The sequence below is a fragment of the Geotrypetes seraphini genome, chromosome 8 (assembly GCF_902459505.1).
Source record: "Geotrypetes seraphini chromosome 8, aGeoSer1.1, whole genome shotgun sequence".
Classification (NCBI taxonomy): domain Eukaryota; kingdom Metazoa; phylum Chordata; class Amphibia; order Gymnophiona; family Dermophiidae; genus Geotrypetes; species Geotrypetes seraphini.
In genome coordinates this window covers 23,844,090-23,865,424 of record NC_047091.1, presented here as the reverse complement: position 1 = coordinate 23,865,424, position 21,335 = coordinate 23,844,090, and the positions used below count along the sequence as shown (strand labels likewise).

Below are 21,335 nucleotides of genomic sequence, written 5' to 3'. Positions count from 1 at the left end.
TTCTTCACCCAAAGGGTCGTGGACACTTGGAATGCGCTACCGGAGGAAGTGATCAGGCAGAGTACGGTCCAGGGATTCAAACAGGGATTGGACGGATTCCTGAGGGATAAAGGGATCGTGGGATACCGAGGGAGGAGCTGGGATGTAACACAAGTATAGAAAGCTAACCAGGTAATAAGTATAGAAACCCAACAGGTCGTGCATGTGCAAGACCGGAGGGTTAGGACTTCGATGGGAAGATAGGACTTCAATGAGAAACCAAGGTGGCAAGGGAGCCCCTTCTGGTGATTCAGACAGGTCGTGACATGTGTGGGCCGCCGCGGGAGCGGACTGCCGGGCAGGATGGACCTATGGTCTGACCCGGCGGAGGCACTGCTTATGTTCCAACCTGGGAACACCTTTAAGCACCCCCACCCCTTTTAAACCAGGCTAAGTTTCACGTGACCAGCAAGTTCATGCTCTCCGCAGCACCAGCCTGGGCAGTCAAATTTGATAAATATTAAAGGAGCCAAGATTAAGATTCTGCAGATTACGAAGGGGAAAAAAAAAAAAAAAGGAATTTCTGCACTTACCAAAGTGAGGATCCGTCAGTGCCGGTAACTTCTAAGTAATCGTATCCATCCTCTAGCTGAAAGTCAGTAAACACCAGGGCAATCGTGTCTCCCAGCTCAGCCAATACTGTCCACATACACTCCATGTTATTGCCATAGTCTGAAGGAAAGTGAGGGCTCGAAATAATCCCACTCTGGCCTCGTAAGGTTCCTCCACAAGCGTCGTCCCCTGAAAGCACAAAACACACAGGACTGAGTACAAACCGGAACAACCGTGAAGGCATCTCATGTAACTGAAGATCTCTGCTGCAGACTCACCTGGGAAGAAAGCAGCGTCTTCTTGCTTTAGAAATATTCTTCATTCTCCTAGGACAAGCAGGATGAGTCAGCCACATATGTACAGAGGTTAACCTGTTCAAGGACAAGGTTACGGAGACAGTCAATGGCACCATAAATGACTGCACCACCCTCAAAACCCTCGCCTCCAACGGCTTAGAATGCGGGGCATACCCATGAAGACACCAGAGGAACCAACTTCGCATGTCTTTCACTGCCCCCATGTGATACCCCAGAACACCACACTGGCAGCAGTCCGTGCCCCAGCGCTCGCAACATCAATATATGGTTTTGAGGGTGGTGCAGTCATCTTTGGTGCCATTGACTGTCTCCGTAACCTTGTCCTTGAACAGGTTAACCTCTGTACATATGATGCCGACTATCCTGCTGTCCACGGAGAACCTACGTTACAGGTAAGTAACTACATTTTACTTGACAATGTCATTTACCTGCTGTAACTATCAGACAGCCTCAGAACAGGGCTCTCAGCATTCGTCATTTGTGTCAGTAGCAAAACAGAGGAGAACCTATTTGGGGGTCTGTTTCACACTGTGCACCGGATGGTCAGGCGTTGCTCAGATGTGGTTGTCCAAGCATTGGTAAACGTTTAACCTCCGGACAGAATCGAATGTGATCCAGCTCACAGCCAACCTGACCCATTCCACCCGAAGGAATTAGGGAGAACAGCTTTAACTCTGGCTTTGTCAGATTGATTAAAAAGACACAGTCATCTGGCATTTTCTTTCACTTTTGGGGTCTTTTGAGCTCACTTGGAATCAGCTTACATTTGTCTGTAGTGCAGCACTATCCTAGTGGGAGAGTGGGAGAGGTTTCTCCGGTTTTTATACACCATTTCACCCAAGCCCAGAGCTTGCAGGAACATCTGCTCGGACAGGGTCAGCTCACTCAAGAACTGAGCTAACATGGAGTCGGCTACTGGTAGCATCTCGCCATTACCACCCAGAAGCATCCACAAGCCCTCTCAGTTTGGTAGGAGCAGAACTCTGGCTCAGGAATGCAACCTGTACAGCATTACCATTGTGTGGCAATGGGTGGTCTCGTGACTGCCTTATTAATCCACTTAGATACACAGAAATCGAGAAGGACAGCGGACTTCATAAAAGCTGCTTAATCAGACATGTTAAAATGTTCCCAGAGAACCTAATCAGGAGTAGATGAATAGAGACTGCTCGATTTTCTGGAGCTGAGACAGCCCATATAGTAATGGGCAGGTAGGAAAAGTGAATTGGAATCGATTCACCCAGTCCGAGCCCAGAGCCTCAGAGAAAGCTGGAGTCTGGAGATTGGGGCTACCTTGCAGGCTGCCAAGCCGCTGCATTCATAAACGGAAGAGGCTGTATTCGTTTTGGCCCCTGCCTTACAATTTCCATGGTCTGGGGCTGCTCTGTATTTAGTTCAGTCATGGGCAAATTATAGCCCGTGGGCCATATGTGGCCCGTTTAGATTTTTAATCTAGCCCTCCGACCATCCGAACCCCACCAACCACGAGCCCTATATACCTCCCTCCAGAGCAGCGTCAGGCCGGCAGCACTTTAAACAGGCTGCTCTTTGGGATTCTGGAATGTTGTTACTATTTAGGGTTCCAGAATCTTGGAAACTCCCTCTGCTGCATCACTGACGATGTCATCAGTGACGCAGCACACAGAAGGCCACGAAGCAGCCTGTTTAACACAGCTCTGGAGGGAGTTCTGTAGGGCTTGCAGTCGGCGGGGTTCAGATGGGAGGGAAGGATGGTCAGCGGGGGTTTGGCTGCGGGGCGGGTGCTCAAGGGCTCTGTTGCACAAGGGATGGGAGGGAGGGAAGGATAGAAAGATGCTCTTGGTCCAGCCCCTCTGTCAAATTTAAGAACCCATACTGGCCCACAATTGTGCACGTTCTCCATGATGCTGCCCCCCTCCTCTGTAACTACCAATCTTAGTCTTTCCATTTCCTGACTGGAAACTGATAACTTTCTGTGGGCGCCGCACAATCCTCTGAGCTGCGTGTCTAAACTCAACGCTCCTTTCTAAGACCCAGCAGAGGTAATGCTAAATATCGCAGGTTCCTACGCTAGGGATCTATAGTGCTAAACTAGCCCATTTTTAATGGAGCCGTATAAACCACAGGTCACATAGTCAACCCCGGTTTGAACAGGAGTTCTCAGTTTATTGGGACATCCACGCAATGAGAAAGCGTATCTGGGAGCATGCTTTATTTCAGGCAGTTTAATGGATCAATGAGCTACTTAAATGGGTCTTTAATTGACAGTCATATCACTTCAGCAGAATGAAACAAGCTGGTGGGAAGGCAACTGAGTGGAAAAATAAAAGTGTTAAAAGGAGCAAGTGGCTATTTTTAAGGACAAGAGCTCACCAGCAAACTGGAAAAGCTTTTAGACATTAAGGGCTTTTAATTCAACCCCATCTTCCCACTACACGGAGCAATGGAGACACATATGCAGGAAGTATTTGCATTTTGCATAGGATTTTATATACCCCAACTCCCAACTGCTTCTATCCAGGTTTCTCTAAGGAAGAAGCCTAGGGCTTGAGTTGCTGATATGTAGAGAATGACACGGGGACAGATTATTTCCCGTCCCTTCCCTGCGAGTTCTTTTCCTGCCCCAGCCCCATTCCTGCAAACTCCGTCCTCATCTGCACAAGCCTCAAAACACTTTAAAATCATGTGTTCGAGGCTTGTGCGGTTAAGGCAGAGCTTACAGGAATGGGACAGGGGCAAAACTCATGGGGACGGGACGGGGGAAAACGCGTCCCCAGGTCATTCTCTACTGATATGCCTTAAACATGGGACAGAGACCCCTCTCCCTAATAATGCTGGAACTTGCATTAAATAAAATGTGTTAAATCATATTAACTCATGTTAGTGCATTTAACTCTTTAGATTCTAAGTCCTTTATGGTTACGGAAATACCTGACCCTAATTTGTCTGGAGCCACAAATCCAAATCCAAATCCTGCAACTATTAATTATTTCTAGAGCACTACCAGACATACAGAGTCACGACAGAGACAGTCCCTGATCGCAAGAGCTTACAGTCTAAACAATCAAGACAGCCAAACAGGATGCCAGGGTAGGGGCTACAGTTGATGGGGATGGTTAATCTGCTGACTAGGGTGGTGAGCAGAGGGCAGACGGGGGCAGGGTTCTGTCAAAAAAAAAAAAAGATGGGGTTTCAGCCTACATTTGAATAAGGAAAGGGGGGGTGGCAAACAGGTGGTTTATTCCTGAGCTTACAGGGTGTCGAGATGAAAGGAACAAAGTCTACAACGGATTGGGAGCCAGCGAAGAGATTTGAGGAGAGGGGTGAGGTGAGTGTAGCAAGGTTGACAGAAGATAAGTCGTGCAGCAGAGTTTTGGACAGCTTGCAGGGGGGAAAGGCGGTTCAACATAAGAACATATGAATTGCCGCTGCTGGGTCAGACCAGTGGTCCATCGTGCCCAGCAGTCCGCTCACGCAGCGGCCCCCAGGTCAAAGGAAAACAAAGGGGAGAGTTTGTCCTAAATTAGGAGGAAGGTGGAGACCTGCTAAAGGAGTCAGATTCTGTGGTAACCCAAAGGTTAAAACAAGTCTTTATCCCAATAGAGGTTTCTACCGTGACCCAGAGCGCTATATGCTCCAACGCTCATAAGCGTCAGAGCGGCGTCGCAGCTTAGTGAAAGAGGACCTATATTCCTTATTGGCTGATCCCTAATATTAGAAGAATTAAGAAGAATACAGAAGAATGAAGTGTTCCTTTGACTAAGATGCAATAACAGATTTAGCGCATGCTAATGAATGTGTGTTAACTACTGTCCAATTCCTCTACTACTACTTATCATTCCTATAGCACTGTCAGACGCACGCAGCGCTGTACAGAGACAACTCTTACTCGACGGATCTTACAATCGAATCGGATGTTAAATCCATTAGCGCAGCTTAGCAAAAGGGCACCTGACTGGTGCATATGCCAGGAGCTACAAAATCAATCCATTGAAAATCAAATTATTATCCTAATACTTTGCAAAATAAAAAGCTTTCATAGTCTGCCAAAAGCTCAGCTAAGAAGAGATTTGTCTCAGACATAAAGGGAGAGCATTCAAGAGCTCGGTTGCTTGGAATCGGAAAGAAAGAGTCAAAAATGAGCTTAGATTGAATTCCTCAACTAGACAGAAATTTGAGTAAACAATGAGGCCTACTCCATGGGTAGGAGGTACCCAGGGCGGTGGTCCTCTCCGCACCTCCCCCCCCCCCCCCGCTCCTTCCCATCTCATTTCACACTTTCACTCTCCCTCCCCCCCCATACCTCTTAATCTTTGCCAATACGAGTGGCTTCTGCAAGCATGCTCCTTGCGGCAGCGTTGAATTTCCCTCTGATGTCACTTCCTAGCCTGTGACCCAGAAGTGATTCAGAAGGGAACCAGGCCGGCACGAGCAACAGGCAGAAGTTGCTCGTACTAGCGAAGAGGATACGGAGATACGGGGTGGGGGGGTTGGGATGGTGTGTTGCCGGGGATCGTCCGCACCCCTCCCAAACTATGCCACTTACTCCTTGACTATGTAGATGCAAGCAAAGCTGAAGAGTGTGAAAAGGACTCTGGACTGAGACCTCAAACTGTGTTAAAAATGATACAAGATCTGAGCTTGAATTGGAACCAATGTAACCTCATCAATCGCGGATTAATTCTATCATATTTCCTCACTCTGAGATCCCTGCATTAAGCAGTGTTTCTTTTGCTTAATTGTTAATTCAGGGTTGCTGCTACTAGACTGATTTTCAAAGTCCCTCCTTGACGGCCGCAATCCAGTCGGGTTTTCAGGATTTCCCCAATGAATATACATTGAAAGCAGTGCATGCACATAGATCTCATGCATATTCATTGGGGAAATCCTGAAAACCCGACTGGATTGCGGCCCTCGAGGAGACACTTTGCCACCCCTGGCTTAATGCATAAAAGGAAGATGGCAACAGAGAGGTTTTTCGCCCTTAACTCTTTCACTGCCATCTGCCACGTCCAAAATCAGATTCAGTGTTTTTCTAATCATTTAAATAGAGTACATGATGTTTTGTTTCATACAATGATATTTCTCAGCATTTACTGAATCTTAGGGCTCCTTTTACTGAGCTTTGATAGCGGTTTTAGCGTGCACTTAGCGTGCGCTGAGATGCTGCATGTGCTAGACTTTAACGCCCGCATTGAGCTGGCGTTAGTTCTAGCCGCGTAGCGTGGGTTTAGCGCACGCTAAAATCCTGCGTACGCTAAAAACGCTATTGCAGCTTCATAAAAGGAGCCCCTGTATGGCTTGTCAGTTCAGCAATGGAAAGTTTGAAGGGCTTAATGCAGTGCTCCAAAGAGATTCCAGAATTTGACTTTATTTTTAGAAATTCCCTTCATAAGTATACACTAGAATAGATGACATGTACGTCGCGTACGCAACGTGTGTAAGGATACAACGACCCAGACAAGCCTAATTCTTGGAGGTGATTGGGCCTTGAAAACTTAACGGCAAGTCATTTTAGTTTTATTTTTTAGGCAGTAGTTATTCTAACTCGAGGAACAAAGCAATCAAGGCTTTGTTACCGTTTGGATCTTCTTATCTTTGCGAACTTGGATTTTCAGCTCTGACAGAAATTAAATTGAAAAAAAAAAAAAGATGATGAAATGTGTGTTTGCTCGTCAACTATCGAGCCGCATTTTTTGTCAATTTGCACTCAAAAAAAAGCTCATCCATTGCATTGATTAGCAATTCCATTCTATTTACTTTAGTTTCAATTACCCATACTTAGCTTAAAGAACATTAAATAAATAACTCTCAAATTTAATTTTCTGTTGGTTTTGCAATTTTATCATTTCAATTATAATGTGCCGCGAAAAACATTTGCTCCCTTTAGCGTGCCGGAGCTAAAAATGTTTGACAGTCATTGGCTTAAGGCATCAGTTGGCCTTAATCTGGCCCTGAGCAGCTGTGTTTTGTAAAAGCTGGAGTCGATATATCACCTTTACAGAGACGCCCAAATACAACAGTCTGAAATGATCCTCCAAGAAATACCATCTAATAAAGTGTGCCAGTTTAAATGAATAATAATTTAAAAAAAAAAGGCAAACGCAGAAAATCAAGAGCTGTTAAAGTTATGGAGGCTGATATTCAGACCATGGGAGTCAACTGAAAACCTAGGCTCCTAACTTTAGGTGAAAATAGGACGAGATTTAGAACCATTCCTCCTGTGCAGTCTGCAGTTAGAGAAAGCAAAGTGGTTGGATTTGCATCAGAATCCAGAAAGGGATAGTTACCCACCTGAGGCTACAACACCTCTGGATTAATTTGGAAAACCCAACCTTCCTTCACCAGAATGACTGGGAGTGATAAACCCATCACAAATTTCCCTTCCCTGGTCAAAGCAGAGTCATCTGCTAAAGACTGAGGCTGTTCAAGCACCTCTGGATCACCATCCCTAAAACCTCTACAAACCATCCCTTCTAAAACCTCGGAATCCTAAACATTGGATAACCCCTCTCACCAATTATAGTGCAGTTGATCCTGAATTTCCAAGAATGGTCAGGACACAGAACATGAAAGGGCGTAGGCTTGTTACCATCCGACAGATGCAGCTGCCTCCGCAGTTTCACAAATGATTCAACAGATGTTAACCAGATATGAAATCAATATTCATCAGTGACAGGTACACTATTACTGGTAATAACCTTTCCTGATGAGTGAGTATAGTAATATTTCACTCCACGTTAAATGCAAATTCAGCAGGAGGCTTCAGAGCTGAACAGCTTCAGTAAAGGAACATACTCTGTTTCATATTACAGATCATGTCTGCATTTTTATGCAAAAGAAGGTTCGCATTTGGGTTTCCTGTAATTTAACAGAATTAATGGATGTTTTCCCTCCATTACCTGCTTAACACTTCCTGTTTTGAGGTAATGTAGACACAGGGAAAAATGAAGGCAGATAAAGACCAAACAGCCTCTCCAGTCTGTCCGTCCACACCAACTACTAATCTCTACAATCCCTTCCTCATAAGAATATAAGAACATAAGAAATGCATTCACCGGATCAGACCTAAGGTCCATCTTGTCCGGCGACCCGCACACACGGAGGCTAAGCTAGGTGTTCCCTAATGGACACCTTGTTCACCCGTATCCCTCAATGTGATTTGCAAGAAGGTGTGCATCCAACTTGCCCTTAAATCCCAGAATAGTGGTCTCTGTCACAACCTCCTCAGGGAGAGCATTCCAAGCGTCCACCAATCGCTGTGTGAAGCAGAACTTCCTGACATTAGTCCCTCAGAGATCCTCTGTACATAGAAAGAGAGAAAATGGCCCAGATATAGACCAACCGGGCTTTCCTGTCTGTCCATCCACACCAACTACTAAACTCTACGATCCTTTCCTCTCCCTCAGAGATCCTCTGTACATAGAAAGAGAGAAAATGGCCCAGATAAAGACCAAATGGTCTCTCCTGTCTGTCCATCCACACCAACTACTAAACTCTACGACCCCTTCCTCTCCCTCAGAGATCCTCTGTACATAGAAAGAAAGAAAATGTCCCAGATAAAGATCAAATGGTCTCTCCTGTCTGTCCATCCACACCAACTACTAAACTCTACGACCCCTTCCTCTCCCTCAGAGATCCTCTGTACATAGAAAGAAAGAAAATGTCCCAGATAAAGATCAAATGGTCTCTCCTGTCTGTCCATCCACACCAACTACTAAACTCTACAACCCTTTCCTCTCCCTCAGAGATCCTCTGTACATAGAAAGAGAGAAAATGGCCCAGATATAGACCAACCGGGCTTTCCTGTCTGTCCATCCACACCAACTACTAAACTCTACGATCCTTTCCTCTCCCTCAGAGGTCCTCTGTATATAGAAAGAGAGAAAATGACCCAGAAAAAGACCAAACGGCCTATCCAGTCTCCCATCCACACCAAACAAAAGGTCAATGTTCCTAAACTTCTTTTGGTTTTGGCCTGTTAATGGAAAAGATTGGCACTGAATCCAATTATGTGCCTCTATTTTCACAATGCTCTGCCTTTACTAATGGGTCAAAAATTCTGGATTTATCAAGATTAAGGTAAAGTAACACAGGACAGGTGGAAATTGTTACTTGAATTGCATCAGGAGACCAGATCTGTCGTCACTTCCCTCTTGAAGACTCTCTTCGTATTTCAGATGAGGTTTGATGTTGATTTCTGTCATCTTGTTTCTTAGTATTTCATCTTATTTTAGGTCTGGTTACATATCTAAGTTCGTAATATGTTTTATTACATTGCTTGAAATGTTTTGTAAATTGTTTCTTTGCACCTTGCGTAATTGGCAGTGCAAAATACATTAAAATTAAATAAAAATAACCATCCTTGCAAATGTAGGGTCAAATATTGTGACGCTTGTGTATTTTCATTGTGCCTGTTAAGGATTTTCTAGATGTTGCCATGTATCACTGCATCTAGCCACGTTGTGAATAGGGACTGACGGGAGGAACCTCACGGCTCACATATGTATTCCACGGACACACTTAAACTTCTTTTCACATGATGAAGCTCTTTGTTCCCTTAAAATACTTATGGAGGGGCATTTTCAATAGGACGTATAAGTCTGAGGTTGGGCGTTTTGAGAAGGAAAAATGTCCATTTTCAAAGCTGCCAGACGTCTATCTTCTATTTTTGAAAATGACCTAGGAATAAGTTTTGGTCCTTAAGACATCTACCTTTTTTGGCCATTTTCAAAAATAAAAACATCTACTTGAAAAATGCACATAAGCAAGTTTTGTAGATATACCCAACTACCTTGTCTGATCGTGGCAGAGAAATCCCCATCAGCTGAGCCAGCAGGAATCCCCAAAACCAGCTCAGTTGATGAGGATTCTCTGCTGTGATCAGCTGATGGCAAGTCCTCAATGTGCTGTTTCCCCCCCCCCCCCATCTCTGGTTGGTAGGAGGGGCTTGTGACCACTGGGGGAGTCATGCCTTAAACCCTCCAGTGGTCATCTTGTCAGTTTGGTCACCTTTGGGGAACTTGGTCCTGTTTTACATTCGTCTAAGTCTTGGCGTGTAATTCCACCTCGGATGTTCTGGGAAAGCTTTGATTATTGCTTTAGGATGTCCAGGTTTAAGCCCGCCCAATGCCCACTCATAACACACCTGCCAACATGCCCCTTTGAGCTCTGGACACACAGCAGCTTAGAAGTGCTGCTGAACATCCAGAAAGTTTGATTTGATTATTGGCACTTGGACTTTCCTGCTATTAGGATGTCCAAGGCCAACTTAGGCAGGTTTTTGGATGTCTTCCCCTGCCTCCCCTGCCGGAATGGGGTTCAAGGCAGTATAATCTTTATCAAGATTTAGCTCCCAGCTTTTCAGAAGTAGCTCAATGTGACTTACGTTCAGGCGCACTTGCAAAGGTATTTTCCAATCCTCAGAAAGTGCACAATCTAATTTTGTACTTGAGAAGAGGGAAGGTTAAGTGACTTGCCCAAGATCACAAGAAGCAGTGGCGGGGATTTGAACCTCCAGCCTGGGGCTCTAATCACTAGGTTACCTGGGTGCTGCTGCGGAATATTGGTGATGCTCAAGTAACTCCAGGCTCCAACATGACTCCATCTCCAAACTGCCCTGATAGTAACCAGATAGTGTTTCAGTGATCAGGATATTGAGCAGCATTTTCCGATTATGTGTCGCTGAATATCTCATGGGGACCCAGTTAGAACTAGTTAACCTGGTAGGAGCCTCTGCATATCAACCCCATTGTATTTAACTTGGCCAGCGACTCCAAACTTCTGCCCAGACTTGATGACTTGGAGATTTTTGGGACGCCTCTTTCCTAGATTCACTTGTTTCTTCCTGACCGATCTTTCTCGATTCATCATCCTTATCCTCTTCCCACAGGGCTCCGTTCCTGTTCCGTGTGTTTCTTTCATCCCTCGCTCTGCTCATTCAATCCTTAGGGTATTTTTCCTTTGATATGTACGCTGATGATATCCAAAGTCTTTCTCCTACTGACTCACGCTCTGTTTTTCAGCTTGCAGAAATCTTGCCTCACCTGGATAAAATAGAAGATTGGCTCTCTGAAACTAAGTTCTAACTTAATCCATCAAAATCAAGTTGCCATATTCCTTCCCGTACTCCAGCTAACACTCAACTGACCCCTTGCGTATGTGGTGCTTGTCTCCCTCTACAGGACTCTGTCATCTTTGACTGCTTCCTCGCCTTTCAACCCCAAATCTCAGCTCTCGTCTCCAGATGCGGTTCTGTTCTTCACCAGTTACGCTTCTCTTCAGTTCCTCATTCTGGCTATGGTCATCTTTTGCTTCAATTACTGCAATTTCCTCTATCTCGGAGTATCACTTACTCAACTTCACCGACTCCACTTGATTCAAAACTTCCTTGGCCTATGGAAATATGATCATAGCATCTTGTCTTTATTTCTGAACATTGACTCCCAGTTGCACATAGGATTGTTGGCTACATTTCAAGGTCTGGATAAAGATCTATCTCTCTTCTTACAGTCCCTCCCTTTACACCTACTGCCCACGAAGACCTCTCCACTCATCTCAGCAACACCTTTTAGTTATTCCTTCCTTCAAGACAAAGTTGGACAAATTCCTGCTAAACTGAAACATAGGCATACTAACATAGTAGATGACGGCAGGTAAAGACCCGAATGGTCCATCCAGTCTGCCCAACCTGAATCAATTTAAAATTTTCAATTTTTTCTTCTTAGCTATTTCTGGGCAAGAATCCAAAGCTTTACCCTGTACTGTGCTTGGGTTCCACTGCCGAAATCTCTGTTAAGACTTGCTCCAGCCCATATACACCCTCCCAGCCATTGAAGTCCTCCCCAGCCCATCCTCCACCAAACGGCCATATACAGACACAGACCGTGCAAGTCTGCTCAGTACTGGCCTTAGTTCAATATTTAATATTATTTTCTGATTCTAAATCCTCTGTGTTCATCCCAAGCTTCTCTGAACTCAGTCACAGTTTTACTCTCCACCACCTCTCTCGGGAGCGCACCCCAGGCATCCACCACCCTCTCCGTAAAGCAGAATCTCCCAACATTGCCCCCAAATCTACCACCCCTCAACCTCAAATTATGTCCTCCGGTTCCACCATTTTCCCTGGAGGCAGGTGAGGCACTTTCCCTGGAGGCAGGTGAGGCTGGACTCATTTAGAGCACTGCTGGGGCACAAACGACCACTGGTCTGACCCAGCAGTGGCAATTCTTATGTTCTTATGTTCATGATGTTACCAGATACTCTTGTTTTAGTGGGGTGTCATCAACTCTGTGGAAAAACTCCTCCCCCCCTCATGTTCGAGCAGAACCATTACATAGCAAATTTAAATTCCTCCTAAAAGCCTACTTTTTCTCTCAGGCCTTTCCACAAGATAACTAGTTTGTTCTTTCTTCCCATCACTGTTGCAGTTTGGCGAGTCCTGTCTCTTTCTCCTGCTTATTCCAACCATTCCCCTTCTGCCTTTCTTATAACGTTCCCACTTTTGTGTTGTTTCTTGCCCCTAATTGTGTCCACACCTCAGCTTTAAGGCCTGTAATTTTACCTTGTAACACTGCTAAGATGTTATTTACTATTCATAGTATGTCAAACAAAATTGAAGCGTGACTATTTAAGCCCTAAACCCGGCACTGAAGATCTGACCTCTAGGTCAAAATAAATGTATTCCTTCTCTAGCACAGGAAAATTGGTTGCCTAGATGGACAAAGAAGAGAAGCAAAGGACCTGTGGAACTGGCCACTAACCAGTGAAAGATCCTGGCAGAAAGTCAGAAGGATGTGGCAATAATTTGATCAGTCAGAGAACAGAGTTTGAACTTATCAGAAAAAAATATAAAATCAGGGTGAGGCTGGTAAAAGATTTGCTGTTTTGAGGGTGAATAAAGAGTTCGTCTATTCATTCGATTTCACGTATGACCCGACCCAGATCTCGACTCAATGGAATCCCAGAATTTCACAGAGAAAAGCTTAGTACTAACCAGTCATCCCTATGACAAGCCAACCGCTAAAATGTTTCTAAACTTTTTCCACTTTCCCCATACACAGTACATCTGAGTACTTTATATCTCTGTTCATAAAGCCATTTCTCGCAGCTCCTTAAATTATTTAGACACTGAGTACAAAAGAAGTCTACCTACGCCTGGCGAGGCAACATTTCATTAGCAGAAAACTCTGCAGGGATGCAGAGAGAAGAGACGGTCAAACTAATGCAGTCAGTTGTACTGATTTAGGCATGCATAATGAATGAAAACTGTCTGTTGGGAAGAAGCTACCGATTTGCAAAGCCGGTGCTGTTACTAAAGAGAGATGGCCTTGAATGGATCTAGCATTAACTCCGTTCTATTGGTAAGTCTGGCTTTCTGGATAACATACAGTGGCTTGAGCATGAGTGCTCTAGTTGGCATGTAGGACCAGTGGCATCTAAGCGGGAGCAGACCACACTGGGTGCCTCTGTCCCATTCTTGCAAGCTCTGCCTTAACCACACAAGCCTCAAACACTTATGATTTTAAAGTGTTTGAGGCTTGTGCGGATGAGGACGGAGCTTAGGCATTGGTGGAATGAGGCATTATGACATCATAATCTCAGCTCTGAGCTCTAGAATGTTCATACTTAGGATTTTAAAGTGTTTGAGGCTCATGCAGATGAGGGCGGAGCTTAGGCATTGGTGGAATGAGGAATTATGACATCACAATCTGAGCTCTAGAATGTTCCTACTTAGGATTTTAAAGTGTTTGAGGCTCGTGCAGATGAGGGAGGAGCTAAGGCATTGGTAGAATGAGGCATTATGACACACAATCTCAGCTCTAGAAAGTTACAAAGGTACAAGCTTGGGGCAATAGATTGGGAGCCCTCTAGGGACTGAAATATACTTCCTGAATCTACACCACTTGAATAGCTTCCAGGCTTGCAAGTCGTAAGAAATGAAATACAGATATAGCAACCTTATTGCATTTCAAATGTCTTTGTAGCTGGAAAAGCTTTACAACAGTGGTCCTCTCTAATTTTAAGTCAGGGCCACTTTGGATCCACATGAGCTGAAGGAGAGCTGCTATATCTCTTGCCACATGAGGCCTCGGCACTTCTGATCAGTGGGTGTTAATGACGTCCAATCCTTCAGCCTGCCTCAAAACATTTTATTGCGGGCACTTCCAAATACATTCTCTTTAGCTAGTAAGAAAAGCCTTTTCCTTCGAGCCTATGGCTCTTCCTCCCATCCACTTTTGGATAGAGAGGCAGAGAGTCGCAGAAAAAGAGTTAGGATGATAATGGGGGACACCTCAGAAGTCCTGCATTTGCCCCCAGGGCTTTGCATTGAAGAACACTGTTTATAAAGTTTCATTAGACTATTTAAACCCCTCCAGTGGCAGTGGCATGAGAGTTATTCACATAGGGTAAGACGTTACTACGCGTAACTTCTCTTTTTCCACAGAACGCTACCAGATTGTAGGAGAAGTCAGTAGCTTGGTTCTCCAGGTCTCGAGGCCTCAGGGGCTTCTTTCACAGAACCTTCAGTCTGCAGACATTGTTCGGCTCTGGCTCTTCATCTGATGAGGAACAATTCTGTATGTCTGTCATATTCCACACTGACAAGGGTGGTAGATGCTCAGGGCTGGAGTTGGAGTGCCTGTGGACTCTGGTGTTCAATCTACTCTGTATATAGTAAGTGACCATCATTACTAAATGGATAATTTTTTTTGCTTCACCCCCAGCTCCTCGCTGATCCTGCCCACAAATCTAATCAAGTTTATTAAAATATTTGTTTGACCACTTAATCTAATTTCTAAGCGGTTAACATAATAAAATTACATAAAAAACAAGTTAAACAGTTACATTGAGACATATATTAAAACAGGGAAAACAAGTGACTTTGTTTTATTAACTGCAGAGGGCTCGGTGTGGCTTACATTAAGGCTGCACAGTATATTAATTTACAAATTTGTATGAATTTTACTAGAAAAAAAAGAACTAATCTGAAATAGCAGAAAACAAGGCAGTCTTTAATCTTTTTCGAAAGGTTTGATAGGTAGTGCATGACCGCAGACTGATGGGTAATTCAGAGCGGAAGACTTGACTCCTTGACTGAACACCTTTAAACGATAGAAAAGACGGCTTATAAGCAGTAGAAAGATCTACGGCCACTTTGTCAGGGCAGACCTAAAGGCAATGGAACAACTGAGTCACCTAATTGCCCATAAAATATTTTAAAAACTAGACAGACACATTTGAACTTGACTGACTAAGAAGCCGATGTGGAACTAGGCAATGCTAGGGTTACCAGATTTTCATGAAGGAAAATTCGGACCCATGGACCCGTCCCCAGGCCCGCCTGCATCACGCCCCACCCACCCCATTCGCGGATGCTGTCCCGATGTCGGAAGCTTTTCAAAACCCGGACAAAGTGCTGGGTTTTGAAAAGCCATCCGGACTTGTTCTCAAATTTTGGTGAGAATGTCAGTTGGTCAGAAATTTGAATTTGTTGTGAAAGTCCATAGAATGGAAAAGTCTCTGGTAGGTTTAAAGATGTTCTCTCAGGCTTTCCGCAGCTGGCATTATACTTGTTACAGTTTTTCAGGTCTCACTGCGTCTTTGTCAGGTAGAAACTGACATTTCTGACCCAACTGACTTTCCCGCCCAAATTCAAACTGATTAATTGCCCTGTTCCCAGTCAGGTCAGTGAACCCACTATTTCCAAAGTCACTCTGCAGACTTCAGAGCATATCCTGAAGAAAGCCACAGCATGGTGGCTGAAACGTCGGTTTTCTACCTGAGAAAGATGCAGCGAGACCCCGAAACCTGCAACAAGCACAATGCCAGCTGCGGAAACCCTGAGAGAACACTTCGTTATGCCGACTTTCATTTTGCAGTTTCAGCAGTCTCAGGTGGATGGCGGTAGGAGAAAGGGGCAATGAAGGCTATGGAGGATATAGGGAAGGGGAGATGAGCTGCTGAACACTTTAGGGGTAGAGAACAGAAGGAGAGATGCTAGGCATGGTGGGGGGGGGGGTGGAAGAGGGGGAGGGAGATGCAGGACACAGGGTGGGGGAATTGGGAAGGGAAGGTGAGATACTGGATTAGAGAAGGGGGTATGGCCTTAAACTGCCACTGGGGGGAGCTGCAGAATTACAGTTTTGCTAGAGCAACAAACGGGTATCAGGATTTGAAAGTGACAACATAATACAACTCACCCCTCTCTGGACACAAAGGAAGAGCTTGCACATAATATCTGGTCATTCAGTGATGTAAAACAGCCCAAATTCTGCACATGTTTTAAAATCATCTCTATGGAATGGAATTATGTGCTGGCCAGCTGCTGACCAGGCCATAACTCCCTTTCGAGAGCAGCCCAGAGGTAACCATCGACTGCACAAAACATCCCCCACCCATCCAGAAAACTCCATGGGGTGCATTTTCATACATCGCAGCGCATAATTTTCCATTTTAACCATCCTCTGATCATTGGGGCGCCATCTCATCATGAACTTTCACAGCAGCGACATGGGTTTAATTGCTCGCATTTCCTGAGATTCTGTGACAGCCCTGCTGTAGAATAATGTAATTTAGCCTGCCGAGAAGCCATCAGGCCCTATGAAAACACTCATTTCCTTTTAACTCCGTGCAATATTATGCATTCCTCTATTCCGTGTAGCAGAGTGTGTTTAACTGTCAGGCTGGCAAAACATCCCACAGTGCAAGGTAAAGGCCCTCATTTATGGTCACTTTTTAGACTGTTTCCCACAAGGAAATGTTAATGAATTGGGATTGCAAACTGGAATCTTTTTTTCAGCCACATATATTCCTCAAAATGGGATTTTGGGAATGCTGCTGAACGAATGATTTCCGTTCCATCACCAGCTGAAACGCCAGCACTTTTGCTTCTCCATGAAGGGCTGCTCCCCTCTCCCCCCCCCCCCCCCTCCCCACTTGATAAAATTACTTCCTATCCTGTCTTTCTCTGCAAATTATCTCTCAATCACACCTTCAAAGCAAGAGTTCTCTGAATGGTACCTGGATATATATATTAAACTTAATTCCCTGTCAAAATCTGAGCTCTAACAAGATCCAAAGTGGTGGAGTTTGTTAGCATTTCTCGAGCCTCAGAAATAATTAATTTACCTCGACAGGAGGGAAGTGGAAAGTCCCACGATGCACTGGTTTCTGAGATGGCTAGGCAGGTTAGCACGGCATGGCCTTCCAAAAGGTAGCCTCCATTGCAGCTGTACCGAACTTTGTCCCCGATGCTGAAGGTCGTTCCTTGCTGCACTCCATTCTGCAGTCGCCCTGGGTTTCCACAGGTGTGACTGGGGAGAGCTGCCGGAGGAAAGGAAACGGAGCGTCATTGAGGGCTGGTTTGTAATTGCTCCAAAGAGATCACTGGAAAGGACACAGGTAACAGTTTCAACGTTCAAGTTTATTATTTCTCGATAAGACACCCATTGAAAACGCAATATTGTAAACCAAAATCGCTGGAAGAGATCAATCAAACCACTAAAGTTTCAAGTTTTCAAGTTTATTAGGATTTTATATACCGCCTATCAAGGTTATCTAAGCGTTTTTTGTTTTTTTACAATCAGGTACTCAAGCATTTTCCCTATCTGTCCCGGTGGGCTCACAATCTATCTAATGTACCTGGGGCTATGGAGGATTAAGTGACTTGCCCAGGGTCACAAGGAGCAGCGCGGGGTTTGAACCCACAACCCCAGGGTGCTGAGGTTGTAGATCCAACCACTGCGCCACACACTCCTCCTCCTAAAGCAACTATGACTTTATCTCCTTCTGCAGAGGAGGGAGATTAACAGCAGACAGAAAAATATATGGTGGAGAAAAAGGACTTCACTCAATGTGAGAAGCTTATCAAACAGCAAAAGCTATATAAGTGAGTAAGCGCTCAGTTCGTCATCAGTCATAAAAAAAAAAAGCTCCACTAAACCATATGTCAATTGTCAAATCTCCCATCCGAGGGCAGGAACAGCCAAAGTAGAGAAACCCCAAACTGAAATTAAATCAAATTGAAATGCAAAAATATTTAGCCTGCAAATGCAATATTGGCCCATATGCATGAAGGTCAAGAACCTTGACGCATTGGCTCAACAGGAAGGGAAAACGATTTTCATGAGGAAATTGAAACGATTTGCCAATATTTCTAGTCCTCTAAGGACTTTTCAAGTACAGTTAGAATCTACATTGTACACAAACCAAAATATCCTTCAGAGTCAACAAAATCAATAGTTTTTCTTGGCATTTCCATAGAAGGCTGATTTTCTGCATTCACGCCTAGAAATGGATTATTATATTCAATAAGATATTGCATGCATTAAATATAAGCATACATTACTACAGCTGAATATTTTATGCATAATTTGATATATCTATAATAAAAAGAAAAGAATGAAGAACAGGAAAAGAAGAACAGGGGAAAGAAATATGCATTATTCAAGCATCTTTAATATTCAGTCAGAGACAGCAGGTTTTGTGTAAGTCAATATATTTAGCATATAGAGAAGCACATGTAATATGTTCCTACGTGCTTTCACTGACAGGCTGAGAGCCCTGTATAAGAAGCAGATACATCTTTCCAAACACATCTTTCCAAGAAGAGCCCAGTGGGTATTCTTTAAGGAAGCAGCTCATGCTTTTGTTCAGAACAGTGACAGGGACAAAGACAAATTTCAGAGGCATTTCCTCAAGAGCCTCAATCCAAAAGTTCCAGACTTCAAGACAAACTCAACACATGTACATGAGAAATAATGTCTTTCCTGTAAACTGAACAGAAAGCCTTGCCTTGATTAATAGGGAACTACTGAATAGTTTACGTGCCTCAGTGCCAGTTTCACAATGGCATCTAGGTACCAAGATTCTGTTCATATAATATTAGCAGAGGTCAGGTTTAGGTGTCCCCCGTTATGATCCAGCTCTCTGCCCTCTTGTGATGTAGTAGGTTTAAAACAAAGCAGAGAAAATATTTCTTCACACAACGTGTAATTAAACTCTGGAATTTGTTGCCGGAGAAAGTGGTGAAATCAGTTAGCTTAGCAGGGTTTAAAAAAGGTTTGGATAATTTCCTAAAAGAGAAGTCCATAGGCTATTATTGAGATGGTTTGGGGAAATCCTATGATAAGCAGCATAAAATCTGTTTTGCTACTCGGGATCTAACTAGGTACTTAGGACCTGGGTTGACCACTGTTGGAAACAGGATCCTGGGCTTAATGGACCTTCGCTCTGTTCCAGTACAATTCTTATATTCTCATGTGAGCCAAGTATAGGACAATGAAGCCATTGTGACATCACTGCTGAGGTTGGCTCTTGGGCATTGGTGGAATGAGGCATTATGACATCACAATCTCAGCTCTGGAATGTTGCTACTCTTTGGGTTTCTGTCTGGTATTTGGGACCTGGGTTGGCCACTGTTGGAAACAGGATCCTGGGCTTAATGGACCTTCGCTCTGTTCCAGTACAATTCTTATATTCTCATGTGAGCCAAGTATAGGACAATGAAGCCATTGTGACATCACTGCTGAGGTTGGCTCTTGGGCATTGGTGGAATGAGGCATTATGACATCACAATCTCAGCTCTGGAATGTTGCTACTCTTTGGGTTTCTGTCTGGTATTTGGGACCTGGGTTGGCCACTGTTGGAAACAGGATCCCGGGCTTAATGGACCTTCGCTCTGTTCCAGTACAATTCTTATATTCTCATGTGAGCCAAGTATAGGACAATGAAGCCATTGTGACATCACTGCTGAGGTTGGCTCTTGGGCATTGGTGGAATGAGGCATTATGACATCACAATCTCAGCTCTGGAATGTTGCTACTCTTTGGGTTTCTGTCTGGTACTTGGGACCAGGGTTGGCCACTATTGGAAACAGGATACCGGGCTTGATGGACCTTCGTTCTGTCCCAGTACGGCAATTCTTATGTTCTTACATCCGTATGGAACCTTCCTCTCTAAAGTTCAAAAAGCTACTCAAAACTCATCTGTTTGTTGACTCCTTTGCTTCTTATACTCCTTGACCTCATCTCCCCTCCCTCTTGTCTCCTCCTATGATTATTTTTTAAAAAAATTGTTAATCACATAGTCACCTATTGCACAGGCATCGATCTGATCCCGTCTGAACTATGGGATAGAAGCACTATTTTCAACTGAAATATGGACAAGGCCCAACTTATGTGCTCACTTCTTCTGAGATTGGAGAGAGGGAGCGTAAGGCTGGGGCCACCATTAATGACAGATCAAGACCCTTACAGAAACTGCCATGCATCACTGGCACAAAAGCCCATGAAGGTCAAATGGGTGTGAAGGTCGAGCTTCCTGTATGAGGAAACAGCCACTGAAATGAAGGCAGAGTCTCTCAGGTCCCAATCAGTGATTGTGCCAGCCTCAGACTCTAATTTTAGCTATAATTTTCCTTGTGACATTTCAGATGCAGCCATGGTCCAACAGTGTACAATTAGAACTCTGAGGAGAGAAACCCACGCTGCTCCTTGTGACCCTGGGCAAGTCACTTAATCCCCCCATTACCTCAAGCACATTATATAGATTGTGAGCCCACCGGGTCAGACAGGGAAACATGCTTTAGTATCTGAATAAATTCATGTAAATCGTTCTGAACTCCCCTGGGAGAATGATATCAAAAACTGAATAAATAAATAGTGTGAAGAGTTTCAGTCTCTGATAAGCAGAGCAGGTAGTGTGACGTCATAATACCTCATTCCACCAATAAGAGCCAACTTCATTGGTGATGTCACAATGGCTTGATTGTCCTATACTTTGCTCACTTTCACTACATTTTGATTTCTAGAGTGGTGCAGTGATTAAAGCTACAGCCTCAGCACCCTGAGGTTGTGGGTTCAAACCCACGCTGCTCCTTGTGACCCTGGGCAAGTCACTTAATCCCCCCATTGCCCCAGGTACATTAGATAGATTGTGAACCCACCAGGACAGACAGGGAAAAATGCTTGAGTGCCTGAATAAATTGTAAACTGTTCTGATCTGTCCTGGGAGAACAGTATCGAAAATTGAATAAATAAATAAGAAAGCTGAAAATCTGCACAAATTGATGGACGGCAAACACTACCTGTGAAACGTCTGTATTCACTTTCAAAGCCCAAAAAACAGAAAGTGGCTCAACTCATTGCGGACGAGAGTATTACCAGCATCGACTTCCTGTTCTAATCTCTGATTTCTAGTTACAGAAACTTTGGGTAGATGTCACTCACCGAGACCTGTCCACTTTGCTGCTCATGACATGCGCTCTTAAAAGAAGGGAAGGTGAGGAGGCAAGCGATAACCGAGGTAAATGGGTTGAGAACTGGTGTAGAACTAATGTTTCATTTTCTGCAATGATAGTCAAAGACCCAATTTAATTAAATTACCAATGTCAAATTTTTAATGAACCCACTTCTGCTTTTGTTCTTTCCTCCTTTAAAATTAATG

General features: G+C 44.2%; 1 protein-coding gene across 1 annotated transcript in view; it reads right to left on the bottom strand.

Moving 5' to 3' along the window:
* Positions 1-21,335, bottom strand: part of CSMD2 (CUB and Sushi multiple domains 2) — a 536,551-nt gene that overhangs the window by 368,883 nt on the left and 146,333 nt on the right. Inside the window, exons 3-4 of the mRNA XM_033956853.1 lie at positions 17,019-17,213; positions 573-780 (exon numbers count right to left, since the gene is read on the bottom strand). Coding sequence (XP_033812744.1) covers positions 573-697 — 125 coding nt within the window. The 5' untranslated portion in view covers positions 698-780; positions 17,019-17,213. The remainder of the gene's footprint in view (positions 1-572; positions 781-17,018; positions 17,214-21,335) is intronic.